The sequence below is a fragment of the Rhagoletis pomonella genome, unplaced genomic scaffold (assembly GCF_013731165.1).
Source record: "Rhagoletis pomonella isolate Grant_MI unplaced genomic scaffold, Rhpom_1.0 Rhpom_scaffold_00008, whole genome shotgun sequence".
In the NCBI taxonomy this organism is placed as follows: Eukaryota; Metazoa; Arthropoda; class Insecta; order Diptera; family Tephritidae; genus Rhagoletis; species Rhagoletis pomonella.
Genome location: NW_023458562.1, coordinates 26,129,913 through 26,153,015, shown reverse-complemented (window position 1 = coordinate 26,153,015; position 23,103 = coordinate 26,129,913). Strand labels below are relative to the sequence as shown.

Below are 23,103 nucleotides of genomic sequence, written 5' to 3'. Positions count from 1 at the left end.
CAACCTATATAGCTCGTACTGGCACAGACTTGCTAAACTTTTTCTGCAAGTCCAGCCGGCGTACATTGTGCTTACGCACAAGTCGCACAGGCCGGACATTGCAAAACCTTATGCACAGCCGATGTCCCTCACCTGGGGACATTTTCTCCGTTACACCAAATTTTACCTTTAAATACCTTTTTACCAATTCTTCTTCTTTTCATTCGACTTTTTTCTCTCCGTTTTGCAAGTCCTGCCGGCGTACATTGCGCTTGTCTTGCGCGCCTCGCTCATCCAGCTAGATTTGCTAATCTAGCCGGCGAACATATTCCGCGAGCATCTGCTCCCCGTGGTGCCATCTCCTGTAATACTTTCGAAAGCCGTAGACTTCTACCAGTTGAGCCTCCACCGACTCAGGACTGGTAGCCTTTGATTGGGTACCTCGGGGTTGTCAAGCCCGTAGTTCCACTTACGCGGGGGCACAGTCCTTCGTCAGGGCCTCTTCTCGCTCGCGCGTGTCTACTGACGATATGTATATGGTTTAAAAATATGGATTTGAATTATTGTTTGTTCAGCGCCGGTATTAAAAAAATTACTTTTTTGGATATCTCTCACATCTGGTCGGATCAGGAATTGAACTAGAGTCCTATCGATTGAAAGTACGTGCCACTCACTACACGAATACGATATCCGAGTAATTTAGCCTAACAGGAACGGCGCAAACATCAATAAATCTAGAAAAATCTTGGCAATTTTATGATATTGATGCCACTTTAACGCAGTTAGAAAGTCACCAGATCAGTAGATCTTGAATTATAGTATTTAAGTATTTACATCAGCAATCAAGCTTGAAGAAACCTACCTGTAATATACTGAGTCAAACACTTCTGGGTCAGCTCGGATGGCATCCAAGAGTTATACAACATCAGTTTTTGAGGTTGAAAATATTAGTTTGTGTTATTGTTGTTATAGCTGCAACTTGCCCTGAAACAGGTAGCCGAATCGTCAAGCTCAACTAACGGTAGGCCCAGGAAACGAGCTGTTTCGATGGAGTTGGATCAGATGGAGAGGGATGTTAGTAGTATACTATAAAAACGTTTGTCCTTAATCGCTCAGGGTCCGAAAATATTCCAAATCCCTTTAGAACGTGGCTTAAATATTCCAAATTGCAGCCTTCTTTAGGGCCATCCTTGCAAAAAATTGATCCGAGGCATCCATTTTTCTTTCACGGATTTTCTCCTTTCATCTCCTTAAAACTTAAATGTTGCGCATGTATAGCCTAATTTTATCTTTTCGATTATAGCGAACCAACCGCGGATGAAGTAATCAAAGTCATACGGCCAGGGAACGACCAACTTCAGCGTCAGTGAGCAGTTTACGACTACAAAGTATTAACTGCTAGACGAAGCAATATTCTTTACATTTTATTTACTCGATTCTCATACACGTATTGCTCCATAGAAGATACTCAACCGGGGAAGCTAAAGTCAATCCGTTAGTATCAAGTAGTTACTTGGTACTGCAGCTGTTTGTCGGTTTGAGCCAAGACCAAATAACTTCGCCAATCGCTTCTCTCTTTTGTTAAGTTATGCCAGTTGTTCATTCCTCTTGGTCCTTCCATTATGTTCGTGTGCTTTGTTGCCGAGTCGAAGGATCCTTTTAACGGATCAACCATAGTACAATGAGTATCCGGCATGTGGAGCTAACACTAAAACACTAAACACTAAAACTAGAACTAAAAATTCCGCTTGTCGAGTGCTGAAGAAATCAGACAACTGAAGGCAAAAGCGCTGATGTAGGCTATCCTGAAGCTTATATACTTGAAAGTTTGATTCCGAGTAGCGTTTAATATCTTGTAACTTTAGCCTCTGTAGCCGGGCTAAATAACGTAAAAAAAAAAATCGCTGGGTCTACATATTTCCACCATCCTCATTATGGGCCATACTGACGCTCATTCTTTTAGGTGCTTTCTCCATTATGACCTAAAGTGTTATACACCATGCAGTTTTAAACTTTTGTACTCGAGTTGTATTGATGCTTAAGCCCCTCACACTCTACATACGTATCTTCAAACGAACATTTTAAATTTTGCCATTTAGAAATTTCGTCTCACAAAAACTTGCATTTTCTAGGCTATGCCATTCTGGCATTCAGTGCTCAATCCTCTTAGCGCTTTGGCAAGCGGAAATTGAAAGGATGTTTACATTGGCACCGCTGGTCATAGTGCAGATCACATGGCGCTTACATAGGCATGGACTCTCCTTTACTTAGCTCAAAAAAGCCTCAGTAGGTCTGCGTTTATTCGTTCACTTCAAACTGATGATAGCGTTTCTTTGGCTACTTGTGTGTTGTGTGTGCGGCGTATCAACATTTGTTCTAAGAGCTTCAGGCTGTTCCACTCCGCCCCAAACGACAATGTTGACGAGTGAACTGAGCGAGTTTTGGGTTTAATGCGGATATTACATGAAGTGTTAGCCAAGTATTGATTTTTTTGCCGACATTACTGAATAACTGACAAGCTACTTATTTGTACTCTGCCACATACAACAGCAAGCATTTGTTGGCATTTCTTCGAGCATTATTAGCATGGGTACCATCCAATACGTTAATGTACTGAGAGTTTGTAAGTAGCTTCAGGAAACGCTTGGTTTTGCATGCGTTTTAGGGACATTCCAAGTTGATAGCTTAGAATTTGAAGGCACTGTACTAGTACTTTGAGTTTACAAATCGGACTACATAAGTATGCTTTTATGACGATAATACAATGTGTATGGCGGATGTGGTGGACCGGAAAATTTAGGTCGAATTTCCACGCCCTCAGCGTAATGCCCCGTTGTACGTGTGGCCTAAAGAAGATAAACGGAATACTGGATGAGTCTTTATTCCTAGTGACGAGAAAAATACGCTGTACGTCAACGTCATCCTCTAGATGAGCACGGTTGATTTGGGATGATGACTATTTGATCAGATGTTTTTCTATCGGAATGTGGCTCGAAATTCGGACTCTACCATAGAGTTCTTTAGCGTCTAAGTACAAGTACATACACTAGTTCGGACGGTCGGACGGTCGGATGGCAAGTAGGCTTGTAAAAGCTGGAGTTGATAGCACATTATGTAAATCCTTAGAGCTCTAACAAAATTGTTACTTTCGTCCGCTCATTATTTAAGTGGTTGACTGACAATTCCCACATTCGTATTGATTTAGTCCTAATTTTCTACTTTTATTTCACTTCCGTTTCTCTTTCACCAGAGCACTTCGTTCAACTTATTGCACATTTCTTCAAGTTTCCTCATTTCACTTGAACTTGTTTATAACCAACCCTCTTCTGCTAATTGCTATCGTTTAACTCAAACTGCATTGGTCCAAAAAACAATTGTTCATAATGTTGAAGTGACATTCGGGCGTAAAAGGTGTGAGAGTGCGTGCGTTTATTGCTCAATCACTCTTCAGAGTTCTGTGACGTAGTTGGAGGTGGAGTGGCAAGCGCTTAAGAGATGCTTTGATGGGGTTGTTTGTGGTGTTTAATGACATTATTTCCAATTCATTAGCAAATGAACAACTCAGTGTGACGTTCTTTACGAGTACTGCACACATGCAGAGATGATGACAATTGGTTTCCATTGATGTCAAGTGGCTGGAGTATGTGTACAAGTAGAGCATTTGTAGTTGCTTATTTTCAGAGCTGAAAATATGGTTTATAATATTTCTTAATCAATCTTTACAGCTAGGAGACTTTCTTCTCTTTGGTTGAATTTATTTTAAGTTGGAAACCAGCTAAGCTTATACGCGCCTAGTTATTATTGGACTTCACTCAGAGGAGGCGGGTTCGGATCCACACAAAAAGTGCTCGGCGGATTATTGCTCTTCTCTGTCTCCGCAACTGTTCCAGAAGAGTGTTATGGGACGACTAAGAAAGCGGACGATATGTCGATATGCTTTAGTATTTATAATAAGTCGCATATTCGTAATTCAAAGAGGGTAATTGATTTCCTATTTCGTTGTCGAATTATTTCTTCGCCGACTCGGTCGGTAAGTCGGGTTATAGCGAATTATATTTCGAATTAGGTCTTGAACCGGAACTTACAAGATTTCGGTAAATCACAATGTGCCGAGAACGAAAGTTTCCAGGCGAAATCAGCCTTTTAAAAGGTCGATAGCTTCGGACAAATAGTTGAGATTATTCCAACCTTATCATTCTCAAAACAATTTTGAACAATTATCAAATTTGACAAAGCTGCGAGAGTTCCAATACAACAGTAAAATGACGAAACCCACACCGAAACGACAGTTTCGGCTTTGCTAAGAGCCCGCAGTCAGGTATTCCCATCCCCTCTTTGCTTTGTACAACTACCTCGAAGGTACCTCTCCCAGCCAACCTATCCTCCAAGCAATTGTCTGCTAAATAACGGGACATGGCACTCATATGAGTGAAATTGGGAAATATTCTGACACAACCGAAAGGAAGGTCTGACATTTCCTATTATTTTTCACCTCTTGCCGCTCGACTATCAGAGTGGCAGTGGGCGCGGTGGGAATTCCTAAGTTATTTAGCCGAGTGAAGCGAAAAATGCTGAGAATAGACTACAAGAACTGACAAAAAAAAAATCTTTATTTAATCTCTGAAAAAAATCTTAACCCTAGTTCGACTTGTCCATTATCATCTATCATTATTGGGAATTATTCAATTTCGATATGTTTCAACTAGAGTTTTCACCTCTGTAATAATTATGATTTACAAAATTTGTAAATTTGTGGCACATATTAGGGTGGTCCTTAAAATATCAACGTGTAAATTCTGTATAGGAGCTACGTTCAAGATTAAGACAACCGCACTAATTTCTAAATTAAAAAAAAAATTTGGAATCTCTGCCAATGTGTGAAAAAATTTCAATTTTTTTTAAATCGCGAAAATTCGAAAAAGTGTTGACTTTAAATTTGATAAATTTAACATAATATTGAAACTTATAAGTTATGAGTTGTAGCTGATCAAATTAAACGTTTTTTTTCTAATTTTTGCGTTTTGAAAAAAAAACACTTTTTTCGAACACCCCTATTTTTTAATTTTCGTAGATGTCTTTATTTTGTACGTACAATTGTACATATGTATGCATAAAATGAAGGAAGTATAGGAAATCCTGAATAATGAAATTTTCTCAATTATTAAAAATGTGTATGTTATAAAAAGTTCACATGTAGGCATTTGTGGGTATTTTTTAACATTTTATGATGACCAATAATTGATACAATATTAAGATATGAAAAAATTAAATTGTTTAATACCAACTAAAAATTTTTACATTAATCTTGCACCATTTTTATTCCTTTTACAGATACCTGCAGGCTCTGCATGTGTTTCCATAATTTCAACACGCCATTAAAAATTTAAAAATTTTAATTGAAAAGTGCAATGTGTTTTAGTGAATCTCAAAAGTGTTTTCCACACAAAATCTGGCTCTGATAGCAGTGTTTTTAACATAATTATTTCCTGTGTAACAAAAATTTTCCATCCTTGCATTGCCTAATTTATATTCATTTTATTTTTTCCTCCAACCAGCTATAAAAGCAAAGAAAAATTGTGCAAGTGTTGAAAGTGAAAATCGAAAATTTGACAAACAAGTGTTAAATTACGCTTCGCACGCCGTCATATTCAGTGCGCAATATTGAAACATATTGTGGATTAACATTTGGATACGTTATAAACCACTACTAGGCGAACCAGCAAAATAAGAAAAACAACAACGACGCACAGCAACAAAAGCAGCAGGAAAAGCCGTAAAATGTTGCCGCTACCGCGCTTACACGCCATAAAATGGCTAACACTACTTGCAGCTATGGCTGCCTTCTGTAAGTATCAATTTTTTGCTTTACTCTTGTAAATAAGTGTGCATGTGAATCAGCCTATTTATGGGCGCCATTTCCTGTGTATGTGCTTAAGCAAATATCAAATGTTTGCATAGTGCAAGCTTTCCGGGTTCCTTGTGCGCAGTGTTGCCAACTTTTTATTTTCAAAAAGCACCAAAAAAGCGTTTTATCACACTAAAAGCACCAAATTTGTTTTAATAAAAAGATGCTTTTTTCATAACAGTTTGTATTTAACAAAAGCAAAAAATTAAGAATATTTACAAGAATACATACATAATCAATACACAAAATTGTTCGCTCATAACGATTGAATAGCCTCTACACATGCTATGATGACTCATACGTACGACGTAATATCGAAGTACTGCGCATTAAAACTGGTATATCTCGAGAAAGAAAAATCGAAGTCGCAACAAATGAAAATGATGCCATAAGTAGAAATGAGCAAAAAATGTGATGTTTTCATTATATAACCTCAAATATCGCCAAAAACCGTGTTTTTGGCACTTTGAGGTTAGGATATCTCAAAATTCTAGTGCTAAGCAATTGTGCGGCCAGATTTGGATTCAGCACCAAGAAGCGATGTTTTTTATTCAGGTGGTAAAAAAATCAAAATTTGCACAAATAATTAGAAAAGAAAAAGAGAAATACTTAACTTACGCGAATAGAATTCAAAAAGATGGGTTTGTAACTTCATCTTTTTATCAATCATGGTTATATTTTAGTGCATTTAAATTTGTAGATTCTTGTAAATTCAGTGCTGCCACAGCTTTAAATATTTCAGGTTTTACCTATCTCGGCTGAATTTTAGTTCAGAAAAAAAGCCCTAAAAAAGGCACTAGGCACTAAATAATTTTTTTTGGCGTTTTAGTTTTCAAAAAGCACTAAATCTGGTGCTTAAAGCACCAAGTTGGCAACTATGCTTGTGCGTATTCAAAAAACGTAAATATTGAAATATTTTTGCTATTTTTCTCCGAAATTTAGATGCACTTACATATATGCAACATTCATACTTCTAGTGAAGTGAAAGCGCAATGTATGTAGATCGCGCTAATGAAAGCTTTTGAAAAATTTTACACTGTAATGTAGAATTTCTATTTTTAAAAGTAATTTTCAATTTGTTGGCGAATCAATTGGTAGCAATTTGAGTAGCAGCGTGTGGTGCAAAGTGTGAAACAAATTTTGCTGTCAAACCGAAGTCATGCATACTGCCTGATTGGGAGTGTGGATATGCTAAATGTGATGGATGCTTAAGTACTTTGAAGAGCATGTGCCAGAAAAGATCTCTCATGTTCTGGTTATTTTTTGTTTTGTTTGCTGTTCGTTTTTGTCTCAATATAACATTGAAGAATGAAGTTTTTAAGGAAGATTTTCTGAATTTTTGGGCGCCCGGAAAAGATTTTTTTCCCGTTTCATTCGCAAAATTTTAAAGACCTTGCACAGAGCGCCCATTCCAGTCGTTTTAAAATTATTAAAGTTATTTGTAGGTTTTATAATTAAGAAGAAATACTGATACAATATTCGTATAATTTTTTCGAAAATATCACTCGTTTATCGTCTTTTAATATGATTTCGGCGTAGCTTAAAAAAAGTTTGATTTTTATTATTTTGAGCAAGAAACGGTAATTATTTTTTGTTTTTTCTTTAGTTTTTGAGAAAAAACAAAAGGCAAAGTTTGCCAGATTTTTTTTAGTAGAAAGCAACTTTTTAGGTTTTGGTAATCTAATGAAATGCTTCGTGACTCTGGGGTTTCTTCGACACCTCTTGGATTTTCCCAGTCTTTTCGAGATTTTTCGTTTTTTATTTTTGAAGATATTTTCGGATTTTTTTTTAGTTTTTAAGAGATTTTTCAGTACTGTTTGAGAGGTTTCGTGATTCTTTGTGTTTTAATTTTCCAGAATATTTCGGGTTTCTTCTTTTTTATTTTCATGAATATTTTAAGAATTTTTTTGATCTTTGCCGGTTTTTTTCCGAACTTTTCGATATCCTACGTTTTTGTTTTGTTTCATTCTATAGGAATACTTCTGCAAGTTTTGGGATTTTTCCGGCACTTTTATGGCTTTTCCGAGACTTTTCGTATACTTATATTTTATTTTTCCGGAATATTTGGGAACCTGTATTTTTTCGGCACTTTTCTGGATATTTTCCGAACCTTATATTATTATATTGTGAGAATATTGGGTGTTTTTTTTTAATTTCATGAATTTTTCGTTTTTCAATTTCCAGGAATACATTGGAAACTTTGAAAGGATTTTCGGGATTTTTCTGGTTTTTTCCAGCATTCTGGGTATTTATACGTTTTCTTTTTATTTTTCAAGACAATTCGAATTTTCTCTCACAATTTTTGAGTCCCTTAGCCTAATTGCACAGCTACTAAAAGATATGCGTTTAAAGTTTTGAACTATATAAGTAACACCTTGCGGAAAATTCAGATGCATACTCGCTCCTCGCCGGAGAATATCTCAAGATTTTAGCATGCAGTTTTTGTATACATGTTATAAGGAATATTTCTTCATTAGAAATGCCGTTTTTGAATTGTAACAGATAGTCTTTTAGTAAATTAGTGATATTTAATCAACTTTAAATTGCGCTACACACAGCATCCATTACTATACCGAGGCAGTCGGGACTCTGCATCATAACTTTTTTTTTTTTAGTTCAACTTGTGGTGGAGCTTAGACAATTTTCAAAATAAAGCTGTATGCACTCGGTGTTCGTTTAATTCTGAAACCGCACATTGAGCTTTCTACCTCATGATGCAGTAGCACCATTACAAATTTCTGCCACAAAAGTAATCGTTGCTGTGGTTTGCCTTTCTCTAACAAAATATGTATTTAAATATCCATGGTGCTTTTAAGTACATAAGCACGTATGTATGTATGCATGTTTGTTCAGACATTCTCATATATGTAAGATTATCACTGCACCAGTGAGCTGCAACCTATGGAATATATTATTAGTAAGAATGTACCGCCTAATTCCCATAACCCTTTGAATGGCGGATGAATTGGTGGATTTGTCGTTTTGTTTTACATGTGTCTATCTTGACATTCCACAGCCACACGCTTTTTGGCTGCTTTTTCTACATTGGTACATATGTATGTATGTATGTATGTATGGACATGCTACTCTGCCCTTATACAGCGCAACACATATGTGCTTTTATTCACCATAAATATGCCGCTTGCTGTTTTGGGTTTTCGTGCTGTTCGCTGATAGCCTCAATTGTGCTACAAATCTCCTTCATACGCCAAATACAAACTAAAATGAACTGTGGCTTTTACTTTTAGCTGCCTAGCTGCCACACATTGTAAGTCATATCTAAGTTGAAACACTAGAGCTTAATGCAAATATAAGTACTTGGGTAAATACTCATATTTATGTGTTGCAAGTATGTAACTATGTATTATACAATGTACATATATATATACGTAGTAAGTGGTTTGTCTAAGCATCTGTTACTTTAATCTTTGGAAACTTACTTAATGTTGAAAATATTGCATAGCATCGCCTGATTTAAGAAAATATTTATCATCTGGATGCCAGCAAATGAGCTCTTAGGCGACACTTTTTATTTGTTATGTATGTATAAATAGAGCAGAGTAGATATGGCTAGGGGGGAATCATATGTATGACGCTGTAGGTTGCACATAAGAATCTAAATATAATTAACGAGCCCATATTTTTGTATTTTCCAGCAAAGGGCGACGTTTTAAATTACGAGGACTCACCGAGCAGCAGCTGGGCGTGTCATTATGTGTATGAGAAAGTGTGTTGTTTTTATTTTCTTTTTTTGTGTATAAGAGAAGCTTTTGTAATTAAAATTGCATGCCATTCTATTTTTAATTATCTAATTCCGTATTCCTCGAACTAAAACTAGTAAAACAGCTACACAAAAAACAAAACTACAAAGTACGGGATAGCTTTCTAGTAAAAAATGGTAACTTCTGGCAACTTTAACATAACCTCTAAATTTTGGATGCAAATTTTTGCTTATTTTTTATGTAAACACACTCAGCCCACACATGTAAATAACCCAAAAAGACTTTTGAATTCATTCTTCTTCTTCTTTTTTGGCGCTGTAACCGCCTAAGCGATTTTGGCCGAGTTCAGCAAAGCACGCCAGTCATTTCTCCTCTGTGCCAATTGGAAATGCCAATTGAAGCCAAGTCCTTCTCCACCTGATCTTTCCATCGCAGTGGGGGCCTCCCTCTTCCTTTGCTACCACCAGCGGGTTCCGAGTTGAATACTTTCAGAGCTGGAGCGTCGGTGTCCATTCGAACGACATTCGAATTCATTAGATCCCCTTAAACAAGTAATTATGTAAATATTTTTCAACATACATTAGCAGAGTGCACTTGTCTTTTGTTTAAAATTTGTTTGTCAAACACACTACAGCTGATCTTTTGACACATTTACCATAAAAAAATCTTCGGACTAAAACTGGTAACTTCTTACAGAGGGAGGACCTTATTTGCTCCCTTTTTTGTCCTCTAATTTCCAGTAAAATCTGACTAATTCTGACTATAGTTTCTTAAAAAAAACCTGACAAATATCTGCATGAAAAGTTATTATTGTAGAAGGTTTTTATGTTAAAATATAAAAGTAATATATCCCAAAATTCTAACCAGCTACTTAAAAAATCTTAACAATGATGCTCATTGTTCTACCAACTCAAAATAAAAATAAACAAACAATTAGTCCACGGAGGAGCAGATAAGCAAAGCAAGCACACATACTGCATACATACATACATATGTATAAACATGCTCACTACTTGTAAAAATATTATTGTCAAAATGTTTTCACTGTTCTCACGGTTGTATTTGAGTAGAACTTTTTTTTTTTAAGTACTTTCATAGCAATAAACCCCTTCAAAACGCCTTACTTAGTTCGCTTAGTGTGGAACCCAGCAGTCATTAAGCAGCGCTAGTACCCGTTCTTTGGTGATAGTGGCATTCCTAAATTATTACTCAAAAGTAACTTATGTTCAAGTGCTAACATTTTTATGTGGTTATCAAAATACAAGTAAAAATTAAATGTTTAAAAATTATAAATGACCGAAATAGTAAACTACGGAAGCTTCTTAGCTTTAGCACCCTCTTTTTTGCCAATTTTTAATTGTACATAGTTCCACGAAATGCGTAATCCTTGACTAAATTGAAGTAGCCTATAAATTTTCGTAATTTTTGTAATATATGTAAGTGTTTTCAACAAGTTGGTAAAGGTAGGCGCAATCAACTTTTAACCAAATGCAAACTTTAACCACTCGTTTTTATGGGCGCCGCACAGTGGACTAAGAATAGGAAATGCTGATCAAAATATCTAGCTGTCGATTTTTAGCATATGTATATGTTTCTGAGTTCGCTGATTACGATTCTGACAGGCCTATTCTTGGCTTGTCACCGAACATTTTGTACACGGGGAAACTTTTCCCCTTCGTCAGTTTTATGACATAGAAGCACTTCCAAAAGCTTTAAGGCTAATCACATTCACCAGTTTCGTCAGTTTTATGACATAGAAGCACTTCCAAAAGCTTTAAGGCTAATCACATTCACCAGTTTCAGCCAAAAAACAGCCGATCGCAAAGGTTTAAATTTTACGTGTAATCTTTTTAGGATCAACATATCTGTGTAGTCTTTTATAAGTCTGATGAGAACTACAAATAGCGAGCGATAAGAAAAATAAATCAAATTTGGAAACCCCTAGTAAAAAGATAGAACAATACGTGAACCAATGATGGTTTAGATTAAGTTAAGGTGATCTCCCCGAACCGGGACAATATTTGACCATAGACTTTTTGGTACCACAACGAAAGGTAATTGCTAACCCTTAGAAAAAATGTTGTATACTAAGAACGAAGTTTCCCAGACGGCAGATCTCGATCTCGTATAGCTCCACAGAGCTGGTTAAAAAGTGTGATCCCTGGTGTTTAGCAGTCTTGCAAAAACTAGAAAGTGTTGAGGTGATTCCACCTCGTCGTGACGTTCCGGTGTGATATTATTTGTCAGCGTTCGCTCAGCTGACACTAGGCCCAATTGTCCAGTAGTAGTCTAAAGGGCGATTAAATAAAACTGCAGATGTTCGCGATAAGGTCATTGTTTCATCCGCTCTAAGACAGGTGGCACTGTCCTGTTGAAACCACATATTGTCCAACATCATGTCATCTAATTGAGGACATTCAAAGTTTGCTATCATGTCATAATAACTCCCGTTTATCGTAAAAGCGTTGCCGGCATTATTTTCGAAGAAGACCGATCCGATGAATCCTCCAGCCCAAAAACCCCACTAAACAGTGACTCGTTGTGGGTGCATAGTGCTTTCTTGAATGACATTTGGATTGTAAGTACTCGAAATGCGGCGCTTAGCTTCGTAACATAGCCCCATCACTCACCACGCTATGCGTGAAATGCACTTCTTGCAGAATGACCATTTTGTTCAACTGAATATCGCTCCATGACTAAGTTTGCCAAAGCCTGTAGTAACGATTGTCTGAAAAAAAACATTAACATATTACAAACAATAGCTGTCAAAGATCTGGTATTACCCTATATATAAAAGCAAAGGTACTTTCTTTCTCTTTTTTCTCAGTGAGTCCAACTCGAGAGAGTCTGGCGCAATTAAAAGCCTAACTAGGAAATACTCTGACGCTACCGAAAGAGAGGTCAGCTTTTCGCCCACTAGGGCCTGATCTGCTTTAAATTATGATACAAGTTTTATCCACTTTTTATTATTTATTTTTTACTTCTGACAGTCCGAGAAAGTCGTCGACTTGCCCAATAGTCTCTAAGGCTTATCAGCACATCGCAATTTTTTTAAATTTGTCAAGCCTTTGCCAGGCAGGTGTGCAGTTCCCTATGAGCTCTGCATACCAGGCACATCACCAAAATTTATTCAAATAACGCCAACATTACTATTCCCCATTTGGCTACACGTTTAGTTACTACAGATATAAATCGTGCATGTTGATATGACTTCCGCTGGTTGTAGGTTTTGGAGAGCCTTTTATAGTCGACAGCTGCGTGGATGGTTTGTAAACTTGTCGTCTTAAGGCCAGCTACAAATTGAAAAGTTCGATAGCCAAATAAACATTTGCTTATTTGTAGGTATAGCGATGGATAGCTTACTTTTGCTAAATACGAATATAATGAAAGATAAAAATTGTGTTACATTTTAAACAGAAGATGACACCGCCGAGCTTTTTTGATTGTCATACATACATATGTATGTAGGTGAAACGTAAGTGGAAATTAAAAAAAAAATTAATAATTAATTTACTCCTTTTTGGTTGTTGTTGTTTCCTTTTTGGTTGTTGTTGTTTCCGACAGGGTGGGTGTATGATGTATTATGGAACGAATTTCCGTCATCCCTTGTCAAATTTGGTTTGGAGACAAACCGGTTTCGGCGTTGTGCCATCTTCAGTGTCATTTTTCGTTCTGCATAATTTTTGTTGGTTGCTCGTATATATACTCCTTGTTAACTACCTCTTTCTTTTGTTAGGTACGTCTTTTTAGTTTTGCAGTGTTATTTATTAATTTACTGTTCGAAAATTTCATGCCACCGACTTTTAACTATTCTATGTACATACATACATATGTACGTCTATATATGCCGATGGCGTATATGAATTCTCACTTTTTCCACGTTTATATTTTAGCTTGCGTCATGAATTTCAATAACCGAAGCGGTGAGAATCGTCTTTAGAAATACAACTAACTGCAACATACAAATTATTTATTTTTAATTGCTTCACCGTTAACGATATTTGAAAGCATGTTAAAAGGCACGTGCATTAAGCATAAAGTAACAAAAAAAATTTAGAAAAGTGAGTACAAAAAAAAATTATTTCAATAGCGCTTTATAATTCAATCAATTTTAATTAAATTTGAAAAATGCCCGCGAACACAAAATTTTTTACATACATATTCAAGTTCTGCAATGAACTCGATAAGGAATGATACTGACCGCGGCGTGCCATTTATTACTATGTACATACATCTAAAGTCCCATCTCTAGCCATGTACAATACTACCTACTCGTAAACACTCGTCTCGTTCACGTTTGTACTGGGTCATCATTCAATTGAAATTGATTAAAAGCATTTTCGCGGCAATTTTATGTGGATCTTTTTTTCTTTTTATTTCTCATATTTATGTATGTATGTGCATATGTATCCATATACACCTATGCATATATTTTATTTATTTATTTATTTTTTCTACATCAAGTTGATTTATGTTTTCAGTCTATTTTATTTTTGCTACTGTTTGCGCACTTCATTTTTTGCTAGTTCGCTTTCATTCTGGGTTCTAGTAGTACACACTGTAGTCACTGTCAGAAGATGATGATCTTTTGCATGATCGTTGCCAATTAAATGTTCGGTTTTGTTTACTTCTGCTCTCTTTTGCGCGCGTATTTATTTGACTTTTGGAATTTTCGCTACTCTACATGACCTCTACGGTTTTATTGTCTATTTATATGTGTATACTTCTTGGCCCTGGCTTGTTATCTTTTTCTTCCTTTTGTTTATTAATGAAATGAAATTTCAATTTAGAATTTACGCAGGCAATTATCGGTTTGTGGGGCAGGTTAAAATATTCTTCAGTTTTTATATGCATCGGGTCAAGCAGCTAATTTTTAGAGTGGGTGGTTCTTAATGTTAAAGTGATGTATTTGTTGTAATTCTTACTGTCATTTTGTTAGTTAATTTTTATTTTTGTGCTTCTGCTACCACCTTGTGCGAATTCGCCTTGCATCGGATTTTATGCCAAGTTTGCCTTATACTGGGCTTACAGTGCCAACTGAAATCGGTGATAGAATTTTGGTTAGCAGTGTCAATGAAATCCGACAGTTCAGTATTTCGTCCCTGATAAAGCTTTTCATAAAGTAAACAGCGTTGTTAACATAAATCAGTGGGACTCTACTTACATTTTTGAAAGAAAAAGTTGGTAATTTAACCTTTTGTAATGGAATAAAGATGATTGAGCATATATGCTGAACTCCAACTCTTGATAGGATGCTACTTAGCGATCGTAGAAGAGAGTTGTATCCCTACTACAGCGACAATTATGGTAAGTTTTTAATTACTGCCTGCTGTAATGATCGCGGATATTGATTTTAGACTATTCCGTTTTACATACGTTACGTTTACGTGCATTATAACAATTTTAATACATTTTACATACAATAGATAATTAAGTGGCAGTTAACACCGTTCCGTTGCTTCCATCATAATGCGGTTCTATCAACGATTACCAAGTAATCCATGTTATCTGGTTAGTAGTAGCATCGTCTAAAATTATTTGGAAACGTAGGACTTTGCCTAAAGAACGTATGGGCACGCAATGAATATTTCTTTCTTAAGCTTAGTATCCAGCTTTCAAGAAAAGCAAAAGCTCCAGATTAAAAAACGCTGAAGAAATGGCGAAGAAATGTTCTTGTCTCAAATTTCCTTAAGGCAGTTCAGAGTTCTTAAGAAATTCGCTATGCTTTCTATTACGGGTTTCTAAAGTTTTTTGTGAAAAAAGCAGAAGGCAACCCATATTAGATGTCAAAATTCCTTGAATGCACGAAATAATGGCAATTTTTTCTTGACCGTGTTCTTAAGAGATGGATACTAAGCTTTAGAAGGATATCGATAGGCCGTCTCTCAGCAGATTCGACTGTTTAAACGCTGAAGAAATGGCGAAGAAATGTTCTTGTCTCAAATTTCCTTAAGGCAGTTCAGAGTTCTTAAGAAATTCGCTATGCTTTCTATTACGGGTTTCTAAAGTTTTTTGTGAAAAAAGCAGAAGGCAACCCATATTAGATGTCAAAATTCCTTGAATGCACGAAATAATGGCAATTTTTTCTTGATCGTGTTCTTAAGAGATGGATACTAAGCTTTAGAAGGATATCGATAGGCCGTCTCTCAGCAGATTCGACTGTTTCAACCGCTTAAATATATGAAAGAATGCATTCGCATTTTTGGATGTAAGATATGTAAGATGTGATATCCAAACTGCGAGTTTCATATAGAGGTCTTGGAATATTCCCTTCGTGATGGGGTTCACTCTATTTGTGGTAAAATTTTTGGTATGAAAAATGTAATAGCTTTTGCGTACTATTGCTTTATGAACTCTCTGGGTATGCAATAATTTAAATTTTCGATCAGTTTTTACGGCTGTTTTCTTCGGAATGAAACGCAGAACAATCCACATCTGCCAAAGTCCATTTTGAGCAAAAAATGTCTGCCGAAGATTACGTTGGCGGCTGTCAAATTTGGAAAATAGTTGTTATCAGTAATTTTGTTCACCTTTCAATCACTAGACCAAAAAAACGATTTCAAGACGCAAAAACATTTATTAGCCGCTCTCTTTCATCAACATGAAATTGCATTCAATTCTCGACTCACTAAACTTGTATTGTTTTCCGGGATAAATTTTCCAAACTAATGCAATGAAATAAGTTTTCCATCGACAATTACACACATTCTAAAGCATTTTCAACAAGATTCTCAATTGAAAGCATACAAAAACTTCCCCTAAGGCGTGAAGAACAATACAAATTTCATTTGGCAAGCAGACAAATGAAATGTGAGTGATACAAGATATGCGCATTTTCACTGGAATGAAGCAAAGCGTCACTTGAGTAACAGAGTCTTAAAAATGGAGGGCTTTCAATGTCAACGCCATAACTTAAAGAACAGGGAGTGTAATTATTTGTTAAGGAATTTTTCTTTATTTTTCTGTGATCTGCTATACATTGGTTGTTTGGGTAACAAAGTAAATTCGACCAAAACTGCTTTTTGACTCACTATTGCCATGCCTCTACTTCTCCTTTGTCATTATTTTCATTAAATCACATTTAACACAAATGCACAGCGCCAGTGTTTGGCTGCAAGGAGTTGCGCTCAATGAGATTGTCAGCGCAGCTACAGCTGCTGCATGGATTCGTCATCAATTCGTGTCACCGCCAATGTCGCTTTTGTTGCCATTTTCAACCGACTAGACGAAGAGAACCGCGTCGCATCAATTTCAGGCAGACGCCATTCAGTTACGCTGCACTGGAGATTACTGGAGCCACTTTGCTAGCAGCTCCTGCTTGGAGTGCAACCTTAGTGGAAAATAAATAATACGACAGCAATGCTGTGAAGCTGTAGCAGAAGGCTTTCTACGCTATGTATAAGTTTTTTCTTTTTATTTATTTTACTTTACTCCATTACTCAGTCTTACTACCTAGCTGGCGCTAATGCCTCCAGTGCTGTTCCTAGATAGCTCTCCTGTGTAGCGCTCCTGGTCGCTTGCGTGTCTTGCATGATTTTTGTTGACACTTCTAACTTTAACGCCGTCGGTTGGCGCACGATATGCCTATGTATAATAAACATGCTGCCAGCTCGTTTTATTGCTTTTCATCAACATTTTTGTATTGTTTAGTTTTCTTAGCTGATTTTTAAGACTTGGGTTAGCCGCAACATGCCATATGTATTTGTAAATATGTATGCTTGCCCGTATATATTTACGACCGATAGATTTTATAGCTGTATTTCAAAGTTTTCTTCGTTCTTTTTGGTTTGTTATTGGAATACATCAATCAATTGTAATTGTTTATAGCGACTGGGAAGCCGTAAACTTTCCGAAAACTCACCGGTCCGGTAATTATTTCTGGCAGTGTCCGCACAAGGTAACTACTTACATATCTACATGTTTTCAATTTCCTCTTACACTGGGAATGAGAAAAAAGTAGAAAATTGTACGAGGTCAGTTACCTTGGTCTTTTGTTGATACTTAAATTTGGTTTTGACGTTTTTCATTTGTGCTGATTCAACTAATTGTAAGCTGAGTTTTTTTACGGATTTCATGTTACATATATCAAGTGAAGAAAATCCAGGCTTTTCCTTATTATTTAAAATTTTCTAATTTATTTTTTTCGCTTTTTTTTAGTTTTTTTTTCATTTTCAATGTAAAAACTTCCTCCTGCTTTCTTTCATACCATTTTTCTGTATCTTTCTTTGGCTCAACATGTGGCACTCGATTAATTAAAACCTCTAACTTCCCCCATTTTTGTATACTTCGTAATTCTCGGCTAGCATTACGTTGAAAATGCATTATTTACATTTTTGTTTTCGTGCGCTCAGTTCATTGAAACATTGCGTAAATACTCGGTAAGCAGAGAAAGACCAAAAAATGCAATGAAAACAAATTTGGAAAGGTCAGCGAACGTACGGGTAATGGGCTGAATTCTTGTGTTTTCATTTGTCTGATCATGTGGGTTGAATTTTATTTTATTTATTTTTTTTGATTTTCCCTTTGATATACAAGCTTATATACTTAATGGGAAATATGCATGTAGATAAACAAACAAATTTAGCTAGTTAATAAATAATACAATTTTAATAATTGTGCTCAGGAAATGTTCTTGAAATCAAGGCATCGTGTCCACAGTTATACCTCTACTTATTACACATTAGCAAGTAAAGGTGAAAAGTTTGGACCATAGACTCGTGAAGTTGATGAGCTTAGAAGCATGTTTTGTGATGATTCCATCGGATTATCATCCAAATACCTCCTACAGGTTAGGCGTGATATCCAATCTTACTGCGTAATATCTTTTGTAATCTGTGCTATGAAAGCACTTATCAAAATGGTAGCTACGACTAACTTGAGCATATCCGTTGGGTCAGAAATACCATAAGGGTTCATTGACCAAATGTAGTCCTAGATTACTTTGAAGAATACACAATAAGGAATATGTGTGTAACAATGTCGTAAGACATTTTTATTAACGCCGCAGTCAAATTGTGTTGTATGTAGATACAAATCGTCCCGTTTCTGCCTTAACCACGTATCTACAATTTTTGGGAAAACTAATATTACCACTTATAACAGCTGTATAAGCGTCACACTATTTGAAAATAGAACAAAGACTTAATGAGGTTGCTCACTACTATTAGTGGAACCAGAAATATTAAGTATAAAATGCGTTTATTGTATCCTAGGGGAAGAAATTAAGCATTTTTTCTTACACTCTCTAAAATACCTCTATTGCAGATACGAGGTTAAGGCAGAAACGGGACGAAATACGACATGTAAACACTACAAACGATCAGCACAACTTCCTTAATTATCGACTCTCGATATTATTAGCCAAGCGTCAGCAGCCGAATGCGCCTTGGTGACGATCGAAAAATCACGTCAAGCATTGCATTTGTGTGAGTAGATATCGGTTATTAGATGGCTGTTAATTCGAGCCCGAATCGCGATGGCCAGTTTAATGTACACTTATGAAAATACGCTCGATTCAAATTTCGGCGTGGAAGGGAATTTTGTAATTTTAACGAAAATTTCAAGTAAAAGGCATACTCCCAACTCAGAGAGAAAAACCAACTTCAGCTTGTTTATTGCCATTGCGAAGGCAACCAGTCTTACGGACCCAAAAAATTAAAATATTCCCGTCACACAGATTCAAAATGCATATCGAAACATAAAAATCTTCAAATTTTTACCCAACTCTATTGTGTGTTTATTAATTGAAATTTACTCGTCTCCCTTCAGTTGTAGGCGCTCCGGCATGCATGGCATTAATTTTCATAAACCAACTGATTTACATGTCATATGACGTTATCGTAATTACAAAAAATTTCGATCTTTATTTGAATGCCGAAGGAGCTGTAGAAACATGTAATAAAAATATGTGTAAACAGTAAGTTTTTGTATGCTATCAAGGGTTGCTCATGCATGCGCACACCTTCACAACAACAAAAAAAAGCAGTCTTCCGCGTGCCCCAGTGCATGAGTCACGTTCTTTAAAAATTTGAATACGCGCAAGTACCTGTCTGTCATAAAATTAACGCAAGCAAATTAGCAGCTGCAGTAGAACTTTTAGGTGAACATAGAAAGGGGAAGGCGAAATATAAGCTTATCATCGGGCAAGTTCTGTTTATTTCATTACGTGCGTACTTCTGAAGATGTAAGCGCACGCGTAAATACTTTCGCCATAAGTTAGAATAAAATAGAAATTACAAACAAAAATTTATATCTGCACGTAATAATCTATGCCGTCGATATCATGTGATACATATGGATTAAGCCATTCAGACGTTAACGTATTTAACAATCCACTGCCGCAACACTTTGTAGGCGCGTTTTCAAATGGCATTCGCATGCAAGGCACACAGTTGCTCCATTCAGCGTCCAAAACGCTAATTCAAAACACAAAGTGACATAGAACGAAACTGAAAACAATTGCCTTCATACATGAAAATGTTATAATTTAATTTTTAATATGTAAAACAGCTGCGAGCGTCTGTCAATTAAATATGCAAAACATGTGGCTATTACTTTTGAAATGAGGTGTATTTTCTGTAACAAGAAGTTTTCGTGAAGATTTCTAATTGGTATTCACTTTGCTATATGTGTTAATAAAGAGGGGATTCTAAGTTCCATTGCGATACTTGTCGTATCAGTCGAAGAAATTGTCACAGAAGCCAAGGTTGTACGATTAGTCTCTTTCTTAGCTATTCACTGCGATCAATACCTTAAACATGGTAGATGCCAAAGATTTTCAAACGATCAGTCGCACATCATTTTTCCTCGCGTATGCAGAGAGAGGATTGTTCGCTCGACGTCTCAGGCGCCATTAGAGACACTCGCCGACATTCCTGCGACAGACAAATATTCTTCGACTATTAGTGGCGGCCGCTGTGATGTAGCGGTTAGCAGTGCGCACTTCCGCTCTGCAGGGCCTGGGTTAAAGCCCTGGACAAAACAACATTGCAAAAAAATATAGAAAAAAGGGTTTTTCGCCCCTCGGCAAGCAATGGCAAACCTACGAGTGTATTTCTGCCATGAAAAACAGCTCATAAAAATACAATCGCCGTTCGGAGTTGGCGTCAAACTGCAGGTCTCTCCCCTTTGTGTCAAGGCGCACGCCACAAATCGAAGGATAAGCTCGGACAAACACTAACACATTGTGTAAGCGCCAATCTATTATTATTATTATTAATACTGCATTAAAAGTTATGTCTGCTAATAGGCGGTGCATGACGGTTTATGTCCATGAATCGAAGTTGCAACCGGAGGCCCACTAACGGGCCATTGGATTGTTCATAAGCGGATTGGAGGCCCCTCATTATAATTTTCTGTAAAAGTTGTGAAGATGAGGAGGGAGTTATAATCGATTAAGAAATTTCTGGGAGATAAGTTTTAAAGATTTTGCGACAATTCATTAAGCCATTGTTTTGAAGAGGCTATTAACAGTAGAATCCGAAGGGATAATTCAAGAAATAACACGGAATTTCCGGAGCCGTCGAGTGAGTGGGCTTTTTCTAAAAGTAGCCAGTCTAATGTTACCCTAAATTTTTCTCCAATCTAAGTGTTCGTTGTGTTAATTGTCGTTTTACCTATTATCTTTATTTGTTTGACAATATCTATTAGGTGACACTCGCTTTACTCGCTCTGACTCTGTCAGTGATGACACATTGCTCTTATTGCATGAAATTTCGTCTCTCACAACTTCACCTACTTTCAACGCTTGCCATATTGTCAATCTAACACCGGCAATCAGATTATAACCATCCAATTCCAGCATAATTTTATACATACATACATACAATGGACACCATTGTCAGTCCTCTCTAAACAATGTATGCCAAACCACGTGTTGTCGTGACTTGAGCAGAGCATCATTCGTGAGCGAGTGGGTGGGTGTACACACCGATGAATTCATGTAAATATCTTTATCGGTTCTCCAAAATGCTACTTACATGCGGTTTATCCATGCAAGCATAGCTCTACATTAATACTGCTGATATATACGTATGTATGTACATACAATAAAAACAAAATAATATTTTTTTTAAACACCCATGAGTGATATGTATACTGGCAGAGACTTTACCACAAAATGTGGCATTCTTTAACATTTCAAAAGCATATCTTCTTTTTATTCCATGAATTTGTTTCTTTGGTTTTGTTTTGTATTTGTACTAAATACAGTGGTTGTTGTAATTTGTGTAGGTGTCATGGAGATATGAGTAGGTATCTCTAATGTGCGAGTACATTGAATATGTAGTTGCAGTGAGTTGACAATACGTTTTGTCCATAATGGCTTGACACATAACGGTGTCGCTTGTCATAATTATATGACGCTTTTCATTGTTTTTTCGAGGTAGCTGTAGAGCACTACATTATAGAAAAGCTGTGAATACTATAGTTCGTTACTTGGAAGGTAGAAAAATATTATCTCAGCCAAAGCGTATTGGAAGGAACTTAAATGTTTATGTTTTAATTCAGTTTTATTAATTTAATTATACCACTGTGTTTTAAAATTTTTCCTTTTTCAAGAATTGGCCAGAATTTTCAAAGGCGAGAGGCTGTTGGCGAAGCTTTTTGGTTTCGCGGCCCAAACCGGCAAACGGTTGTACTGCCAAATAAAAATAATATACTTTACAACTGTCGTCTGTTTTTACGTTGATTTTAACAATCACATGTTCTTTGAAACCTACAAAGTTGTTAGAGTTGTGTGAAGTTGTTGGGTTCACGAAAAACTTGCTTATTCGAGAGATTTAGGCCCAAAGAAAAAAAGCGGGTGCATAAATACATACAAATGTGGAGAATACCCTTGTTTTTTTCTTCTTCTTTATTGGCGCGGTAACCACCTAAGCGATTTTGGCCGAGTTCAAAACAGCACGCCAGACGTTTCTCTTCTGTGCCAACTGACGCCAACTTAGGCAGAGTAAACTTCAGTTCAGTGGTGGATTCCATTCTACTAATATGAATACTCTCTTCGCAGGTAGATAAGGAAGAGTTTAACTACCTAAAAAATCCAGAACACAAGTGTAGGATGATACAAAGGTGCTGCAGCTATTTCACAGCAATTATTTGTGATGTATTAACATTTTTTCTTTATTTTTTTCAGACAACTGGTACTAGAGGCTTTGGCAAACTTAGTCGTGGAACGATACTCAGTTGAACAACTAGGTAAAAGTGATCCAAACGTTTATGACGATTTTTCAAAAAAAAAATATCATCTGTGGTCTTATTGAATCATCCTATACTATACGATTCTCCATGGCCTCTCCTAATTTCAGTACTCTGATGCAGAGTCCTAATGGTCGCTAGATTCCATTTTCACAGTTCACAAATGTTGGTTGAAGTCGACCAGGATTCGTAATAACGAAATGTGGCAACAGCGCTTGTTTTTTTCCGAACTAAAATTCATTCACTCGCTTTAAGCATACACAAATTCAGAGTTCTTATATGTATACTACAACGCATTTTCCA

At 36.5% G+C, this 23,103-nt stretch overlaps 1 protein-coding gene across 50 annotated transcripts in view; it reads left to right on the top strand.

Moving 5' to 3' along the window:
- The window catches only part of LOC118744535 (Down syndrome cell adhesion molecule-like protein Dscam2), a 170,518-nt gene that overhangs the window by 14,209 nt on the left and 133,206 nt on the right, over positions 1-23,103 (top strand). For all 50 annotated transcript variants that reach the window (XM_036477630.1, XM_036477638.1, XM_036477603.1 and 47 more), the window contains exon 2: positions 5,535-5,824. In XM_036477630.1, coding sequence (XP_036333523.1) covers positions 5,758-5,824 — 67 coding nt within the window. In that variant the 5' untranslated portion in view covers positions 5,535-5,757. The remainder of the gene's footprint in view (positions 1-5,534; positions 5,825-23,103) is intronic.